Raw genomic sequence first — 18752 nt, forward strand, 5'->3', positions numbered from 1 at the left:
CGGAGCACCAAGTCTAGGTCCAAAATGCTCCTTAACAGCTTCTACCCCCAAGCCATAAGACTGCTGAACAATAAATCAAATGGCCACCCAGACTATGTACATTGACACCCCCCTCCCCTTTGTTTTTACACTGCTGCTACTCGCTGTTTGTTGTCTATGCGTAGTCACTTTACCCCCACCTACATGTACAAATTACCTCGGCTAACCTGTACCCCACACATACAATTATCTGTCTAGTAGTACATTTCAAGCACAGATTCAACCACAAGGTTTTTCAGTGCTTCGCAAAGTAGGGCACCTATTGGTAGATGGGTAAAAATAAATAAAAAAGCAGACATTGAATATCCCTTTGAGCATGGTGAAGTTATTCATGAATTACATTAGATTGTGTATCAATACACCCAGTCTCTACAAAGATACAGGCGTCCTTCCTAACTCAGTTGCCAGAGAGGAAGGAAACTGCTCAAGGATTTCACCATGATGTCAATGGTGATTTTAAAACAGTTACAGAGTTTAATGGTTGTGATATGAGAACTGAGGATGGATCAACAACATTGTAATTACTCCACAATACTAACCTAAATGACAAAGTGATAAGAAGGAAGCCTGTACAGAATGTTTTTTTCTCCAAAACATGCATCTTGTTTGCAATAAGGCACTAAAGTAAAACTGCCAAAAACACAAAGTGTTATTTTTGGGGTAAGTCCAACAACACATCACTGATTACCACTCTTCATATTTTCAAGCACGGTGGTGGCTGCATCATGTTATTGTTATGCTTGTCATCGGCAACCACTAAGGAGTTTTTTAGGATAAAAACAAACGGAATGGAGCTAAGCACGGGCATAAACTAAGCACAGGCATAAACTTTTTGACAGGGAAGTCAGACTGAGACTAGGGTCTCTTTTACAGATGATAAATACAGTGAATTTGGAAAGTATTCAGAACCCTTGACTTTTTTCACATTTTGTTACCTTACAGCCTTGTTCTAAAATTGATGAAATCGTTTTCCCCCCTCATCAATCTACACACACAACCCCATAATGACAAAGCAAAAACAGGTTTATAGAAATTTATGCAAATATTACATGTACATGTCTGGGGTCCTGAGTGCTCTGGAGCAGGTTTTCATCAATGAACTCTCTGTACTTTGCTCCATTCATCTTGCCCTCTATCCTGACTAGTCTCCCAGTCCCTGCCGCTGAAAAACATTCCCACAGCATGATGCTGCCACCACCATGCTTCACCGTAGGGATGGTGCCAGGTTTCCTACAGATGTGACGCTGGGCATTCAGGCCAAAGAGTTTCATCAGACCAGAGAATCTTAATTCTCATGTTCTGAGAGTCCTTTAGGTGCCTTTGGCAAACTCCAAGATGGCTGTCATGTGCCTTTTACTGAGAAGTGGCTTCCGTCTGGCCACTCTATCATAAAGGCCTGATTGGTGGAGTGCTGCAGAGATGGTTGTCCTTCTGGAAGGTTCTCCCATCTCCACAGAGGAACTCTGGACCTTTGTCAGAGTGACCATTGGGTTCTTGGTCACCTCCCTGACCAAGGTCCTTCTCCCCCGATTGCTTAGTTTGGCTGGGCGGCCAGCTCTAGGAAGAGTCTTGGTGGTTCCAAACTTCTTCCATTAAAGAAGGATGGAGGTCACTGTGTTCTTGGCGATCTTCAATGCTGCAGAAATGTTTTGGTACCCTTCCCCGACACAATCCTGTCTCAGAGCTCTATGGACATTTCCTTCGACCTCATGGCTTGTTTTTTTTCTCTGACATGCACTGTCAACTGTGGGACCTTATATAGACAGGTGTGTGCCTTTTCAAATCATGTCCAATCTATTGAATTTACCACAGGTGGACTCCAATCAAGTTCCAGAAACATCTCAAGGATGATCAATGGAAACAGGATGGACCTGAGCTCAATTTCGAGTCTTATAGCAAAGGGTCTGAAAACTTAAAAAAAATAAAAATTAACTTATTTACATATTTTTTTATAAGAAGAAGCAACTTTACCCAACTCTGTGGAGACCAAAGGGGCCTCCAGTGTTATCCAAGCCTGAGACCAGGGCCCGGATTCACAAAACCTACTTAAGAAGAAATGTATTCTTAACTGTCATTTTTTTCCCCCTTAACTATAGATTTATGAGGAAAGTTAAGCTGCTATTCCTCAATAAAGTTATTGGAAATGTTATTTGCGCTATTCACTTTTTTTTGTTTTTGTCATATCAATCCCGTTACCGGGATTGCAGCCATAAGAAGTTTAATTAAGCAAAAAGTTAAGAAGAAATTAGATTATTAAAAATGAAGTTATTGGATTTGTTCTTAGTTCCAATATAGCTAAACCCTCGTCTTAAACTCTGGGCAGTGAGAGAATACGCTCATGAAAGCATTTGAACACGTTTAATTCACTCAAACTTCATATGGAAGTTTCAGTATAGATTATTTTAAACCCAAGAACACGTTTTAGAACAGTTATCTCAGTATGAAATATGCTAACATGATTGCCATTGCTAGCTAGATAGCTAAATCGGTTGCCTAGTAACACACATCTTAAGAAGATTCGCAAGAAGATATTTAAGAAGTTCGTAAGAAAATCATTCAATCTTAAAATATTGTTGAGGAATTGCACTTTTTTACATTTATTTTTTTATAAGTTTCTTAAGTTTTTGCATAAGAAGTGTTTTGTGAATCTGGGCCCAGTCTAAATTGAATTAATGATGATAGATACATAGGAAGTTTTTGCATGAGTGCTTTGTCGATAAACACAAGAGAATGCTGCTCTCTCCTTACATACAAAGAGGCCCAACCCACTTTTTAATACAAAACACAATGGTGTGTTCTAGAACCATCACCAGTAGTATCTCCATAATCTAAAACAGACATAAAAGTGGCCTGGACAATTTCCTTCCTATTAACAAAAGATATGCTTTGTATCTGTAAAAACAAAACAAAAAACGTGAGTTTTGTTATTATGCATTTGGCAGTAACTTTAGATCCAATAGTGACCTCCTGATGTAAGGGGTGCGTAACCGGTGGCAGGGAAGTCAGACGCAGGAGAGCAGAACTTGGTAATAGCCGGAGCAGTTTCATAGCAAAACCAACGGCCTAAAAAATAACAAGATATGGGTACAAAAACCCGTCGCGCACCAATCAACACGTGCACAAGCACTTACAATAAACAATCCCTCACAAAGACATGGGGGGGGGGGACAGAGGGTTAAATACACAAGTGATTGAGGGAATTGAAACCAGGTGTGAGGAAAGACAAGTCAAAACAAATGGAAAATGAAAAGTGGATCGATGATGGCTAGAAGACCGGCGACGCCGAGCGCCGCCCGAACAAGGAGATGACCCGACTTCGGCGGAAGTCGTGACACCTGCAGTGGTTGAAAATCAGACTTCAAATGTGAAAAGGCTTGACCAACAGATGAAGCGACGGAATAGAACACTATCATCTGCCAGCAATGAGGGGCCACCTACGTACTTAACCAAAGACGGGTCCAAATTGTCCAAATGTAATGACGTCTTGGCGTCGATAGGAAATAACGCAGCAGGAACTTCCGTTTCTGTCAAAAAGAGAAGAGAAAAATAAATCACGTGAGGTTGACTGAATATTCATCTGGATGCTGTATGTGGGAAGAACAGTCAACTCACTGGCCAAAACCAGTATAACCACCATGTCTTACAAATAGGAAACCAGCTGAGGATAAAATGCTGATTTTAAAATGTATCATAAATGTTACGTTTTTTTCAGTAAATAGGCAGGAGTCTAAAACGACTTGCTTAGACAGTGAAGTAGAGGAATTACCCTGCTTCAGTGAATCAACAGTTTTCCATAATTTAGAGGGATCAGTAACAGTATGTCATAGCATTAAGGAAGTAGTTTGATTTGGCCTGTTTAACCAAGGCAGTGCACCTATTTCTCAATTGCCTAAATAGCTGCCAATCAGCTAACGAGACAGTTTGTTTAGCCTTGGCCCAGGCATGAATTCTTATCAAGAGGAGGTCTGAGAGTACAGGAGAGTACCATCGATTCGTTCGGTTTTTTGACTCTGAGTTGCTTGAAAGGGGCATGTTTATCAGTCAGAGAGGTAAAAAATGGATGAGAAAAATGTAAGTGCCAAAACAGGGTCTGGTATGCTGCTAAGTAGAAAAAGTATCTTCACAATTATACAAGGGTCAGAGTTTTTAAATTAAGTATCTATAATTCAAGCTATAGGGCATTGGGTGCTGATATCATTTGCAAAAACACCACTAGCCAAATACTAATGGGGACTGTTAGTCAGGATAAGGTCAATCAATGAGGAGTTTGCTTTTTTTTTTTTTACAGTAATCTGAGTGGGTTTCATTATCAACTGAGTCAAATTGAACACAAGACAGATATTCTTTAATCTGATCTGAGGCATATGTAAACCAGTCTAGATTTAGATTTAGGGGGGTGGGGGGTGGAAGACCACAGCAATAAATATATGCATATTTTGGTTTATGGACACTTTTTTATAACCAACAGCTCACACATTTTGGGAACAGTGATGCTAAGACAGAATGATACCATAAGAGAAGATCTTACATAAATAGCCCCTCCCCTTTTTTTTAACATCTGAAAATGTTTTAGTCCGCAATGGCAACGTCCTTATCCATAATCAAATTATTCAGCCAGGTCTCTGAGGTAAACCAGAACGTCTGGACTAATGTCAAGCACCCAGACATCCAGAAAGTCCAGTTTAGACATCAGGCTTCGCATATTACTATGTAACAGTAGAATCCCTCTGCGAGATTTGAAAACAGCAGGAGTATCCATGGTGACACAAGACTCAATAGAACTGGATAAACTAGCCACGATAGGCTTCCTGATTGGATTCAAAGTCACAAAGCTAATAGTAGAATTCAGGTAAATGTGCATACGATTACTATTGACAACACCCCTATGCTTACGAGCACATGTAGCAAAACAATATCTTGATATACTGTCTGGCCACTGACAAGTTAAACTTTATATGAAAATCCATACTCTCGTTTAGAAGGCTAACATCACATTACATCTTTTCACAAATAGTTTCATATTTACTCATTCATTTTAACCAACATCTAGATGTAAATCTGATAATTGAAAAGTTACATGAACAGAGAGTAATGTGGGTCTCCTGTCCTTCCTCACGGTATGGGTTCCTCTCTGATTTCTCTCATGGTATTGGTTCCTCTCTGATTTCTCTCATGGTATTGGTTCCTCTCTGATTTCTCTCACGGTATGGGTTCCTCTCTGATTTCTCTCATGGTATGGGTTCCTCTCTGATTTCTCTCATGGTATGGGTTCCTCTCTGATTTCTCTCATGGTATGGGTTCCTCTCTGATCTCTCTCATGGTATGGGTTCCTCTCTGATCTCTCTCATGGTATGGGATTCCTCTCTGATTTCTCTCACGGTATGGGTTCCTCTCTGATTTCTTTAATTGTATGGGTTCCTCTCTGATTTCTCTCACGGTATGGGTTCCTCTCTGATTTCTCTCACGGTATGGGTTCCTCTCTGATCTCTCTCACGGTATGGGTTCCTCTCTGATTTCTCTCACGGTATGGGTTCCTCTCTGATCTCTCTCATGGTATGGGTTCCTCTCTGATTTCTCTCACGGTATGGGTTCCTCTCTGATTTCTCTCACGGTATGGGTTCCTCTCTGATCTCTCTCATGGTATGGGTTCCTCTCTGATTTCTCTCATGGTATGGGTTCCTCTCTGATTTCTCTCACGGTATGGGTTCCTCTCTGATCTCTCTCATGGTATGGGTTCCTCTCTGATTTCTCTCACGGTATGGGTTCCTCTCTGATTTCTCTAATTGTATGGGTTCCTCTCTGATTTCTCTCACGGTATGGGTTCCTCTCTGATTTCTCTCACGGTATGGGTTCCTCTCTGATCTCTCTCATGGTATGGGTTCCTCTCTGATTTCTCTCACGGTATGGATTCCTCTCTGATTTCTCTCACGGTATGGGTTCCTCTCTGATCTCTCTCATGGTATGGGTTCCTCTCTGATTTCTCTCATGGTATGGGTTCCTCTCTGATTTCTCTCACGGTATGGGTTCCTCTCTGATCTCTCTCATGGTATGGGTTCCTCTCTGATTTCTCTCATGGTATGGGTTCCTCTCTGATTTCTCTCACGGTATGGGTTCCTCTCTGATTTCTCTCACGGTATGGGTTCCTCTCTGATCTCTCTCATGGTATGGGTTCCTCTCTGATTTCTCTCATGGTATGGGTTCCTCTCTGATTTCTCTCACGGTATGGGTTCCTCTCTGATCTCTCTCATGGTATGGGTTCCTCTCTGATTTCTCTCACGGTATGGGTTCCTCTCTGATTTCTCTAATTGTATGGGTTCCTCTCTGATTTCTCTCACGGTATGGGTTCCTCTCTGATTTCTCTCACGGTATGGGTTCCTCTCTGATCTCTCTCATGGTATGGGTTCCTCTCTGATTTCTCTCACGGTATGGATTCCTCTCTGATTTCTCTCACGGTATGGGTTCCTCTCTGATCTCTCTCATGGTATGGGTTCCTCTCTGATCTCTCTCATGGTATGGGTTCCTCTCTGATCTCTCTCATGGTATGGGTTCCTCTCTGATCTCTCTCATGGTATGGGTTCCTCTCTGATCTCTCTCACGGTATGGGTTCCTCTCTGATCTCTCTCATGGTATGGGTTCCTCTCTGATCTCTCTCATGGTATGGGTTCCTCTCTGATCTCTCTCATGGTATGGGTTCCTCTCTGATCTCTCTCATGGTATGGGTTCCTCTCTGATCTCTCTCATGGTATGGGTTCCTCTCTGATCTCTCTCATGGTATGGGTTCCTCTCTGATTTCTCTCACGGTATGGATTCCTCTCTGATTTCTCTCACGGTATGGGTTCCTCTCTGATCTCTCTCATGGTATGGGTTCCTCTCTGATCTCTCTCATGGTATGGGTTCCTCTCTGATCTCTCTCATGGTATGGGTTCCTCTCTGATCTCTCTCATGGTATGGGTTCCTCTCTGATCTCTCTCACGGTATGGGTTCCTCTCTGATCTCTCTCATGGTATGGGTTCCTCTCTGATCTCTCTCATGGTATGGGTTCCTCTCTGATCTCTCTCATGGTATGGGTTCCTCTCTGATCTCTCTCACGGTATGGGTTCCTCTCTGATCTCTCTCATGGTATGGGTTCCTCTCTGATCTCTCTCATGGTATGGGTTCCTCTCTGATCTCTCTCATGGTATGGGTTCCTCTCTGATCTCTCTCACGGTATGGGTTCCTCTCTGATCTCTCTCATGGTATGGGTTCCTCTCTGATCTCTCTCATGGTATGGGTTCCTCTCTGATCTCTCTCATGGTATGGGTTCCTCTCTGATCTCTCTCACGGTATGGGTTCCTCTCTGATCTCTCTCATGGTATGGGTTCCTCTCTGATCTCTCTCATGGTATGGGTTCCTCTCTGATCTCTCTCACGGTATGGGTTCCTCTCTGATTTCTCTCATGGTATGGGTTCCTCTCTGATTTCTCTCACGGTATGGGTTCCTCTCTGATCTCTCTCATGGTATGGGTTCCTCTCTGATCTCTCTCACGGTATGGGTTCCTCTCTGATTTCTCTCACGGTATGGGTTCCTCTCTGATCTCTCTCATGGTATGGGTTCCTCTCTGATCTCTCTCATGGTATGGGTTCCTCTCTGATCTCTCTCATGGTATGGGTTCCTCTCTGATCTCTCTCACGGTATGGGTTCCTCTCTGATCTCTCTCACGGTATGGGTTCCTCTCTGATCTCTCTCATGGTATGGGTTCCTCTCTGATCTCTCTCATGGTATGGGTTCCTCTCTGATCTCTCTCATGGTATGGGTTCCTCTCTGATCTCTCTCATGGTATGGGTTCCTCTCTGATCTCTCTCACGGTATGGGTTCCTCTCTGATCTCTCTCATGGTATGGGTTCCTCTCTGATCTCTCTCACGGTATGGGTTCCTCTCTGATCTCTCTCACGGTATGGGTTCCTCTCTGATCTCTCTCATGGTATGGGTTCCTCTCTGATCTCTCTCATGGTATGGGTTCCTCTCTGATCTCTCTCATGGTATGGGTTCCTCTCTGATCTCTCTCATGGTATGGGTTCCTCTCTGATCTCTCTCATGGTATGGGTTCCTCTCTGATCTCTCTCACGGTATGGGTTCCTCTCTGATCTCTCTCATGGTATGGGTTCCTCTCTGATCTCTCTCATGGTATGGGTTCCTCTCTGATCTCTCTCATGGTATGGGTTCCTCTCTGATCTCTCTCATGGTATGGGTTCCTCTCTGATCTCTCTCATGGTATGGGTTCCTCTCTGATCTCTCTCATGGTATGGGTTCCTCTCTGATCTCTCTCATGGTATGGGTTCCTCTCTGATCTCTCTCATGGTATGGGTTCCTCTCTGATCTCTCTCATGGTATGGGTTCCTCTCTGATCTCTCTCATGGTATGGGTTCCTCTCTGATTTCTCTCACGGTATGGGTTCCTCTCTGATTTCTCTCACGGTATGGGTTCCTCTCTGATCTCTCTCATGGTATGGGTTCCTCTCTGATTTCTCTCACGGTATGGATTCCTCTCTGATTTCTCTCACGGTATGGGTTCCTCTCTGATCTCTCTCATGGTATGGGTTCCTCTCTGATTTCTCTCATGGTATGGGTAGGAACAGTATCACAACTGGAACTGGAGCACATTGTTTCCAAGCTCATCAGCTACATGTAGATGTAAAGATACATTCAGCTCGATGATGGTTGTTAGTACAGAAAACATCTGATATATTTTTTTGTGAGTTTTATCAAGTGAAAGGTGATAACACATACAGTGGGGACTAAGCAGCTCTGGACACTAATGCTACTTTTCTAACCTTTCTGTCTGTCCATTTGGCAGGACCAGAACATCACAGCCGAAGAGGGCGGGATCGAGCAAGGCGACTTCGAGGCGGCATCGTCAGGGGTGACGGGTGACGACCCTGGCGCTGCGGTGGAGGCGGAATGCTGCGGGGGCGGAGCCAACAGCTCTTCCACAGGTGTCCTATCCCTCTCCTCTTCCAGCCAGGACCAGCTATTGGACGATCACCACTTGGAGGAGTGTCCTTTATGCCTCCTGAGCCAACCACGATGCCGGTTCCCTCGCCTTTCTTCCTGTTCCCACCGGGCCTGCTATGACTGCCTGAGACAGTACCTGAAGATCGAAATCTCAGAGAGCAGGGTGGGCATCGCCTGTCCGCAGTGCCCCGAGGCGTTTGCGCCTCAAGATGTGCGCGCCATCCTGGATGACCTGACGCTGCTGGAGAGATTCGAAGAGTACCAGCTGAGACGGTTTCTGGCAGCCGACCCGGACACACGCTGGTGTCCTGCACCCGACTGCAGGTATAGACATTTAGTCATTCAGTTCATTCTACTGATTCAGATTCGTTTATAGAGTCAGAAGAATCATATTCAGGGAGTCAATAGTACCAGCTCAGGAGGTGCCCTGCATCTGACTGCCTGGCTGACTGCCTGACTGCAGATAGAGCCATTGTAACAAGTACACCATCTGATAATTACGTTCATAGATTCAGGATAACATATTTGAGTCAGTCAGAACTATCCAGGGAGAGAGTGAACTGCAGTAGTCACATAACAGGAGTAAAGGTATTCTCAGCGAAGGGACTTTCGTATTTATGACGAGCAAGATGCAAGACTTCTCACACAGTCCCACACAGTGTCTGCTCATGTGCTTGAGTTCCCTTCACGCAGTTACAACGTGGTAGAACACGGGACCAAAAACAGCAGAGAAGTTGAGCCTTGCGCTTCGATGCTCTTAGTTTTTTTGCGGAAATTGGAAACTAAATTTAGTTTAGGTTCACCAAAAGGCTAGTGCCGGCTCTGACTGGATGTGTGGGTGTGGATGTGGGTACGCACTGTGGCCCCTCATGATGAATTCCGATTTTATTTGTGGCCCCCCCCACCCCCATCAGTTGGCCGTTCTACATCAGACGATGTTGATTTTACAGTCAAGACACAATGGGCCTCCAGTATTTATTAATGAGGTATTACTGGGGCCAGGAAGTGAGGAGAAAGTCTTTCAAGTATCCAACAGTTGCATAAGCCTTGAATTCGTAGCTGTGACTCATATTCCTAATATACACACATTCCAGAAGGTCTTAGACTTCTTAGAAGCTTAGTACTAGAGCCTATTCAGTTTTTCTATGTGTTTGTTATTTTGTGTGTGAGACTGAGTGTGTGTGTGTGAGACTGTGTGTGTGAGTGTGTGTGTGTGTGTGAGTGTGTGTGTGTGTGAGACTGAGTGTGTGTGTGTGAGACTGTGTGTGAGTGTGTGTGTGTGTGTGTGTGTGTGTGTGTGTGTGTGTGTGTGTGTGTGTGTGTGTGTGTGTGTGTGTGTGTGTGTGTGTGTGTGTGTGTGTGTGTGTGTGTGTGTGTGTGTGTGTGTGTGTGTGTGTGAGACTGAGTGTGTGTGTGTGAGACTGAGTGTGTGTGTGTGAGACTGTGTGAGACTGTGTGTGTGTGTGTGTGTGTGTGTGTGTGTGTGTGTGTGTGTGTGTGTGTGTGTGTGTGTGTGTGTGTGTGCGTGCGTGCGTGAGACTGAGTGTGCGTGTGTGTGAGACTAAGTGTGTGTGTGAGACTAAGTGTGTGTGTGTGTGTGTGAGAAACTGTGTGTGTGTGTGTGAGACTGTGTGTGTGAGACTGTGTGTGTGAGACTAAGTGTGTGTGTGTGACTCTGTTTTCACTGTGTGTGACAAAATGGGTTTTAGTGACATTTGAGTTAAATTTCTACAGAATTCTGTGTGTGTCTGTCTGACCGGTCCATGCTTCTGTCTTATTTATTTGAGACTATGCATGACTATAGTGTAGCGACCCTCAGGGTACAATATGATGACCGTTTCTCGTAAAAATGGACAAAAGTTTTCTTGTCTATTTGGTATACATTCTATTCTCTCTGTGTCTCCTCAGCAAGGCAGTGGTAACATACTGTCTTAAATGATCTGTTCTTCTCTCTCTTGTCTCACCAAGCTTTGCCGTGATAGCGTACGGCTGTGCTGAGTGTCCTAAGCTAAGCTGCGGGCGTGAGGGCTGCGACACAGAGTTCTGCTACCACTGTCGGCAGCTGTGGCACCCCGACCAGACGTGTGACCAGGCTCGACGCCAGCGAGCACGCCACACTTCCGGGGGAAATGATGCCTCCACACTATACGTCTTCAACGAGGAGCCTGGAGGAGGTTGGCGAGACACAGGGACACAGATAGCCATACTGTATATTTTACATGTACTAAGTCCTATACATACACTATGTGGCCATAAGTATGTGGACGCCTGCTCGTCAAACATCTCATTCCATGGGCATTAATATGGAGTTGGTCCCCCCTTTGATGCTATAACAGCCTCCACTCTTCTGGGAAGGCTTTCCACTAGATGTTGGGACATTGCTGCGGGTATTTGCTTCCGTTCAGTCATAAGAGCATTAGTGAGATCAGGCACTGATTTTGGGCGATTAAGCCTGGCTCGTAGTCCGCGTTCCAATTCTTCCCAAAGGTGTTCGATGGGGTTGAGGTCAGGGCTCTGTGCAGGCCAGTAAAGTTCTTCAACACTGATCTAGACAAACCATTTCTGTATGGACCTCGCTTTGTGCACGGGGGGCATTGTCATGCTGAAACAGGAAGGGGCCTTCCCTGAACTGTTGTCATAAAGTTGGAAGCACAAAGAGAGGGTCCAGTATTAATGCTAAATTGTGATTACTTTGCTACTATGGCCTATTTATTGCCTTACCTCCTCACGCCATTTGCACACACTGTATATAGACTTTCTTTTCTATTGAGTTATTGACTGTATGTTTTGTTTATTCCATGTGTAACTCTGTGTTGTTGTTTGTGTCGCACTGCTTTGCTTTATCTTGGCCAGGTCGCAGTTGTAAATGAGAACTTGTTCTCAACTAGCCTACCTGGTTAAATAAAGGTGAATAATTTATTTTTATTTTTTAAACAGAATCGTCTACAATGTAATTGTATGCTGTAGCGTTAAGATTTCCCTTCAGTGGAACTAAGGGGCCTAGTCTCCTCCACCAAACTTTACCAAAATATATATATTTAACCTTTATTTAACCAGGTAGGCCAGTTGAGAACAAGTTGTCATTTACAACTGCGACCTGGCCAAGATAGAGCAGTGCGACAAAAACAACAACACAGAGTTACACATAATCAAAAGTACAGTCAATAACACAATAGAAAAATCTATGTACATTGTGTGCAAATGTAGTAGAGTAGGGAGGTAGGCAATAAATAGGCCATAGAGGCGAAAATAATTACAATTTAGCATTAATACTGGAGTGATAGATGTGCAGATGATGATGTGCAAGTAGAGATACTGGGGCGCAAAAGAGCAAGAGGGTAAGTAATAATATGGGGATGAGGTAGTTGGTGTGCTATTTACAGATTGGCTGTGTACAGGTACAGTGATCGGTAAGCTGCTCTGCCAGCTGATGCTTAAAATTAGAGAGGGAGACATAAGACTCCAGCTTCAGTGATTTTTACAATTCGTTCCAGTCATTGGCAGTAGAGAACTGGAAGGAAAAGCGGCCAAAGGAAGTGTTTGCTTTGGGGATGACCAGTGCAATATACCTGCTGGAGCGCGTGCTACAGGTGGGTGTTGCTATGGTGACCAGTGAGCTGAGATAAGGCGGGGCTTTACTTATAGATGACCTGGAGCCAGTTGGTTTGGCGACTGATATGTAGCGAGGGCCAGCCAACGAGAGCATACAGGTCGCAGTGGTATGTAGTATATGAGGCTTTGGTGATAAAATGGATGGCACTGTGATAGACTACATCCAGTTTGCTGAGTAGAGTGTTGGGGGCTATTTTATAGATTACATCGCCGAAGTCGAGGATCGGTAGGATAGTCAGTGTTACGAGGGTATGTTTGGCTGCATGAGTGAAGGAGGCTTTGTTGCGAAATAAGAAGCCGATTCTAGATTTAATTTTGGATTGGAGATGCTTAATGTGAGTCTGGAAGGAGAGTTTACAGTCTAACCAGACACCTAGGTATTTGTAGTTGTCCACATATTCTAGGTCAGAACCGTCCAGACTAGTGATGCTAGTCCGGCGGGAGGGTACGGGCAGCAATCGGTTGAAGAGCATGCATTTATTTTACTAGCATTTAAGAGCAGTTGGAGGCCACGGAAGGAGTGTTGTATGGCGTTGAAGCTTGTTTGGAGGTTTGTTAGCACAGTGTCCAAAGAAGGGCCAGATGTATACAGAATGGTGTCGTCTGCGTAGAGGTGGATCAGAGAATCACCAGCAGCAAGAGTGACATCATTGATATATACAGAGAAAAGAGTCGGCCCGAGAATTGAACCCTGTGGCACCCCCATATAGACTGCCAGAGGTCCGGACAACAGGCCCTCCGATTTGACACACTGAACTCTATCTGAGAAGTAGTTGGTGAACCAGGCAAGGCAGTCATTTGAGAAGCCAAGGCTATTGAGTCTGCCGATAAGAATGTGGTGATTGACAGAGTCGAAAGCCTTGGCCAGGTCGATGAATACAGCTGCACAGTACTGTCTTTTATCGATGGCGGTTATGATATTGTTTAGGACCTTGATCGTGGCTGAGGTGCACCCGTGACCAGCTCGGAAACCAGATTGCATAGTGGAGAAGGTACGGTGGGATTCGAAATGGTCGGTGATCTGTTTATTAACTTCACTTTCGAAGACTTTAGAAAGGCAGGGCAGGATGGATATAGGTCTATAATAGTTTGGGTCTAGAGTGTCTTTGAAGAGGGGGATGACCGTGGCAGCTTTCCAATCTTTGGGGATCTCAGACAATACGAAAGAGAGGTTGAACAGGCTAGGAATAGGGGTTGCAACAATTTCGGCTGATAATTTTAGAAAGAGAGGGTCCAGATTGTCTAGCCCAGCATTGGGGCATGTAGCGTTCTCCTGGCATCCGCCAAAGCCAGATTCGTCCGTCGGACTGCTAAATGGGGAAGAGTGATTCAAAACTCCAGAGAATGCGTTTCCACTGCTCCAGAGTCCAATGGCAGCGACCATTACACCACTCCTGCCGACGCTTGGCATTGCGCATGGTGATCTTAGGCTTGTGTGCGGCTGCTCGGCCAAGGAAACCCATTTCGTGAAGCTCCTGACGAACAGTTCTTGTGCTGACGTTGCTTCCAGAGGCAGTTTGGAATGCGATAGTGAGTGTTGCAACTCTGGACAGACAATTTTTGCGCACTACTTCGCTTCAGCTCTCGGCGATCCCGTTCTGTGAGCATGTGTGGCTTACACTTTGCGACTTAGCCGTTGTTGCTCCTAGACTTTTCACTTCACAATAACAGCACTTACAGCAGCTCTAGCAGGGCAGAAATTCGCAGAATTGACTTGTTGGAAAGGTGGCATCCTATAGCAGTGCCACATTGAAAGTCACTGAGCTCTTCAGTTAGGCCATTCTACTGCCAATGTTTGTCTATGGAGATTGCATGGCTGTGTTTTATACACCTTTCAGCAATGGGTTTGGCTGAAATATCCGAATCCAATAATTTGAAGGGCGTCCACATACTTTTGTATATATAGTGTAATACATACAGTTCACACACTAGTCATGATACAGTACATTGTACGGAGAAGGTAGTCTGACAGGGATACACCCATAATGTTCAGACTGTTCAGACGCTTCCTACTGTTCCTACTGTTGATACTGTTCCTACTGTTCAGACTGTTCCTACTGTTCAGACTGTTTAGACTGTTCCTACTGTTCAGACTGTTCCTACTGTTCAGACTGTTTAGACTGTTCCTACTGTTGAGACTGTTCCTACTGTTCAGACTGTTCCTACTGTTCAGACTATTCTTACTGTTCAGACTGTTCCTACTGTTCAGACTGTTCCTACTGTTCAGACTGTTTAGACTGTTCCTACTGTTTAGACTGTTCCTACTGTTGAGACTGTTCCTACTGTTTAGACTGTTCCTACTGTTCAGACTCTTCTTACTGTTCCTATTTTTAATACACTTCAGACTGTTCTTACTGTTTAGACTGTTCCTACTGTTCAGACTGTTCCTACTGTTCAGACTGTTCCTACTGTTCAGACTGTTCCTACTGTTCAGACTGTTCAGACGTCCCTCTTTTTCCTACTGTTCAGACTGTTCAGACTGTTCAGACGTCCCTCTTTTTCCTACTGTTCAGACTGTTCAGACTGTTCAGACGTCCCTATTTTTCCTACTGTTCAGACTGTTCCTACTGTTGAGACTTTTCAGACTGTTCAGCCTGTTCCTACCATTCAGACTGTTCAGACTGTTCCTACTGTTCAGACTGTTCCTACTGTTCAGACTGTTCCTGCTGTTCAGCCTGTTCCTACTGTTCAGACTGTTCCTGCTGTTCAGCCTGTTTCTGCTGTTCAGCCTGTTCCTGCTGTTGAGACTTTTCAGACTGTTCAGCCTGTTCCTACCATTCAGACTGTTCAGACTGTTCCTACTGTTCAGACTGTTCCTACTGTTCAGACTGTTCAGACGTCCCTATTTTTCCTACTGTTCAGACTGTTCCTACTGTTGAGACTTTTCAGACTGTTCAGCCTGTTCCTACCATTCAGACTGTTCAGACTGTTCCTACTGTTCAGACTGTTCCTACTGTTCAGACTGTTCCTACTGTTCAGACTGTTCCTACTGTTCAGCCTGTTCCTACTGTTCAGACTGTTTCTGCTGTTCAGCCTGTTTCTGCTGTTCAGCCTGTTCCTGCTGTTCAGACTGTTCCTGCTGTTCAGCATGTTCCTGCTGTTCAGACTGTTCCTGCTGTTCAGACTGCTCAGATTGTTCCTATAGGTTATACTGTTCCTATAGGTTATACTGTTCCTATAGGTTATACTGTTCAGATTGTTCCTATAGGTTATACTGTTCCTAAAGGTTATACTGTTCCTATAGGTTATACTGTTCCTATAGGTTATACTGTTCAGATTGTTCCTATAGGTTATACTGTTCCTATAGGTTATACTGTTCCTATAGGTTATACTGTTCCTATAGGTTATACTGTTCCTATAGGTTATACTGCTCCTATAGGTTATACTGTTCCTATAGGTTATACTGTTCCTAAAGGTTATACTGTTCCTAAAGGTTATACTGTTCCTATAGGTTATACTGTTCCTAAAGGTTATACTGTTCCTATAGGTTATACTGTTCCTATAGGTTATACTGTTCCTATAGGTTATACTGTTCAGATTGTTCCTATAGGTTATACTGTTCCTAAAGGTTATACTGTTCAGATTGTTCCTATAGGTTATACTGTTCCTAAAGGTTATACTGTTCCTATAGGTTATACTGTTCAGATTGTTCCTATAGGTTATACTGTTCCTAAAGGTTATACTGTTCAGATTGTTCCTATATGTTATACTGTTCCTATATGTTATACTGTTCCTATATGTTATACTGTTCCTATAGGTTATACTGTTCCTATAGGTTATACTGTTCCTATAGGTTATACTGTTCAGATTGTTCCTATATGTTATACTGTTCCTATAGGTTATACTGTTCCTATAGGTTATACTGTTCCTATAGGTTATACTGTTCAGATTGTTCCTATAGGTTATACTGTTCCTAAAGGTTATACTGTTCAGATTGTTCCTATAGGTTATACTGTTCCTATAGGTTATACTGTTCCTAAAGGTTATACTGTTCAGATTGTTCCTATATGTTATACTGTTCCTATAGGTTATACTGTTCCTATAGGTTATACTGTTCCTATAGGTTATACTGTTCCTATAGGTTATACTGTTCCTATAGGTTATACTGTTCCTAAAGGTTATACTGTTCCTATAGGTTATACTGTTCCTAAAGGTTATACTGTTCCTAAAGGTTATACTGTTCCTATAGGTTATACTGTTCCTATAGGTTATACTGTTCAGATTGTTCCTATAGGTTATACTGTTCCTAAAGGTTATACTGTTCAGATTGTTCCTATAGGTTATACTGTTCCTATAGGTTATACTGTTCCTATAGGTTATACTGTTCCTAAAGGTTATACTGTTCCTATAGGTTATACTGTTCCTATAGGTTATACTGTTCCTATAGGTTATACTGTTCAGATTGTTCCTATAGGTTATACTGTTCCTATAGGATATACTGTTCCTAAAGGTTATACTGTTCCTATAGGTTATACTGTTCAGATTGTTTCTATAGGTTATACTGTTCCTATAGGTTATACTGTTCCTAAAGGTTATACTGTTCAGATTGTTCCTATAGGTTATACTGTTCCTAAAGGTTATACTGTTCCTATATGTTATACTGTTCCTATATGTTATACTGTTCCTATATGTTATACTGTTCCTATAGGTTATACTGTTCCTATAGGTTATACTGTTCCTATAGGTTATACTGTTCCTAAAGGTTATACTGTTCCTAAAGGTTATACTGTTCCTATAGGTTATACTGTTCCTATAGGTTATACTGTTCAGATTGTTCCTATAGGTTATACTGTTCCTATAGGTTATACTGTTCCTAAAGGTTATACTGTTCCTATAGGTTATACTGTTCCTATAGGTTATACTGTTCCTAAAGGTTATACTGTTCCTATATGTTATACTGTTCCTAAAGGTTATACTGTTCCTATAGGTTATACTGTTCAGATTGTTCCTATAGGTTATACTGTTCCTATAGGTTATACTGTTCCTAAAGGTTATACTGTTCCTATAGGTTATACTGTTCCTATAGGTTATACTGTTCCTAAAGGTTATACTGTTCCTATATGTTATACTGTTCCTATATGTTATACTGTTCCTATATGTTATACTGTTCCTATAGGTTATACTGTTCCTAAAGGTTATACTGTTCCTATAGGTTATACTGTTCCTATAGGTTATACTGTTCCTATAGGTTATACTGTTCCTAAAGGTTATACTGTTCCTAAAGGTTATACTGTTCCTATAGGTTATACTGTTCCTATAGGTTATACTGTTCCTATAGGTTATACTGCTCAGATTGTTCCTATAGGTTATACTGTTCCTATAGGTTATACTGTTCCTAAAGGTTATACTGTTCCTATATGTTATACTGTTCCTAAAGGTTATACTGTTCAGATTGTTCCTATAGGTTATACTGTTCCTATAGGTTATACTGTTCCTAAAGGTTATACTGTTCCTATATGTTATACTGTTCCTATAGGTTATACTGTTCCTAAATGGTTATACTGTTCCTATAGGTTATACTGTTCCTATAGGTTATACTGTTCCTATAGGTGATACTGTTCCTATAGGTGATACTGTTCCTATAGGTTATACTGTTCCTATAGGTTATACTGTTCCTAAAGGTTATACTGTTCCTATAGGTTATACTGTTCCTAAATGGTTATACTGTTCCTATAGGTTATACTGTTCCTATAGGTTATACTGTTCCTATAGGTTTGTCACGTTCCTGACCGGTTTTCTGTTATTTTGTATGTGTTTGACGGTCAGGGCGTGAGTTTGGGTGGGTAGTCTATGTTATGTGTTTCTATGTTTGTTAAAGGGTGACCTGATATGGTTCTCAATTAGAGGCAGGTGGTTTTCATTTCCTCTGATTGAGAGCCATATTAAGGTAGGTGTTTTCACATTGATTGTTGTGGGTGGTTGTCTCCTGTGTCTGTGTTTGTCGCGCCATACGGGACTGTTTCGGTTTGTTTGTCAGTTCGTTCTTTTGTGTAGTCATTTTTCCTGTTCGTGAGTTCTTCGTTTTATGTAAGTTCGCATGTCCAGATCTGTCTACTCCGTTTTGTTATTTTGTTAGTTATTCAAGTTAGTTCGTTTTTTGTCTTGTTAAAT

General features: G+C 42.9%; 1 protein-coding gene and 1 long non-coding RNA gene across 7 annotated transcripts in view; both read left to right on the top strand.

The window, feature by feature from the left end:
• si:ch211-278j3.3 (E3 ubiquitin-protein ligase RNF19A) overlaps positions 1-18752 on the top strand; it is a 63673-nt gene that overhangs the window by 23420 nt on the left and 21501 nt on the right. For all 5 annotated transcript variants that reach the window (XM_038962539.1, XM_038962534.1, XM_038962538.1 and 2 more), the window contains 2 exons: positions 8872-9353; positions 10998-11203. In XM_038962539.1, coding sequence (XP_038818467.1) covers positions 8872-9353; positions 10998-11203 — 688 coding nt within the window. The remainder of the gene's footprint in view (positions 1-8871; positions 9354-10997; positions 11204-18752) is intronic.
• On the top strand, positions 15765-16069 carry LOC120019215. Of its 2 annotated transcripts, none has more exons than XR_005472304.1 (3): positions 15765-15804; positions 15850-15903; positions 16039-16069. It is a non-coding gene; the product is annotated as an uncharacterized LOC120019215 (long non-coding RNA). The 2 variants fall into 2 exon arrangements; XR_005472303.1 differs by lacking the exon at positions 16039-16069 and adding an exon at positions 15985-16015 and having other exon boundaries at positions 15787-15822; positions 15868-15903.

This window comes from Salvelinus namaycush, chromosome 24, assembly GCF_016432855.1.
Source record: "Salvelinus namaycush isolate Seneca chromosome 24, SaNama_1.0, whole genome shotgun sequence".
NCBI classification, from domain to species: Eukaryota; Metazoa; Chordata; class Actinopteri; order Salmoniformes; family Salmonidae; genus Salvelinus; species Salvelinus namaycush.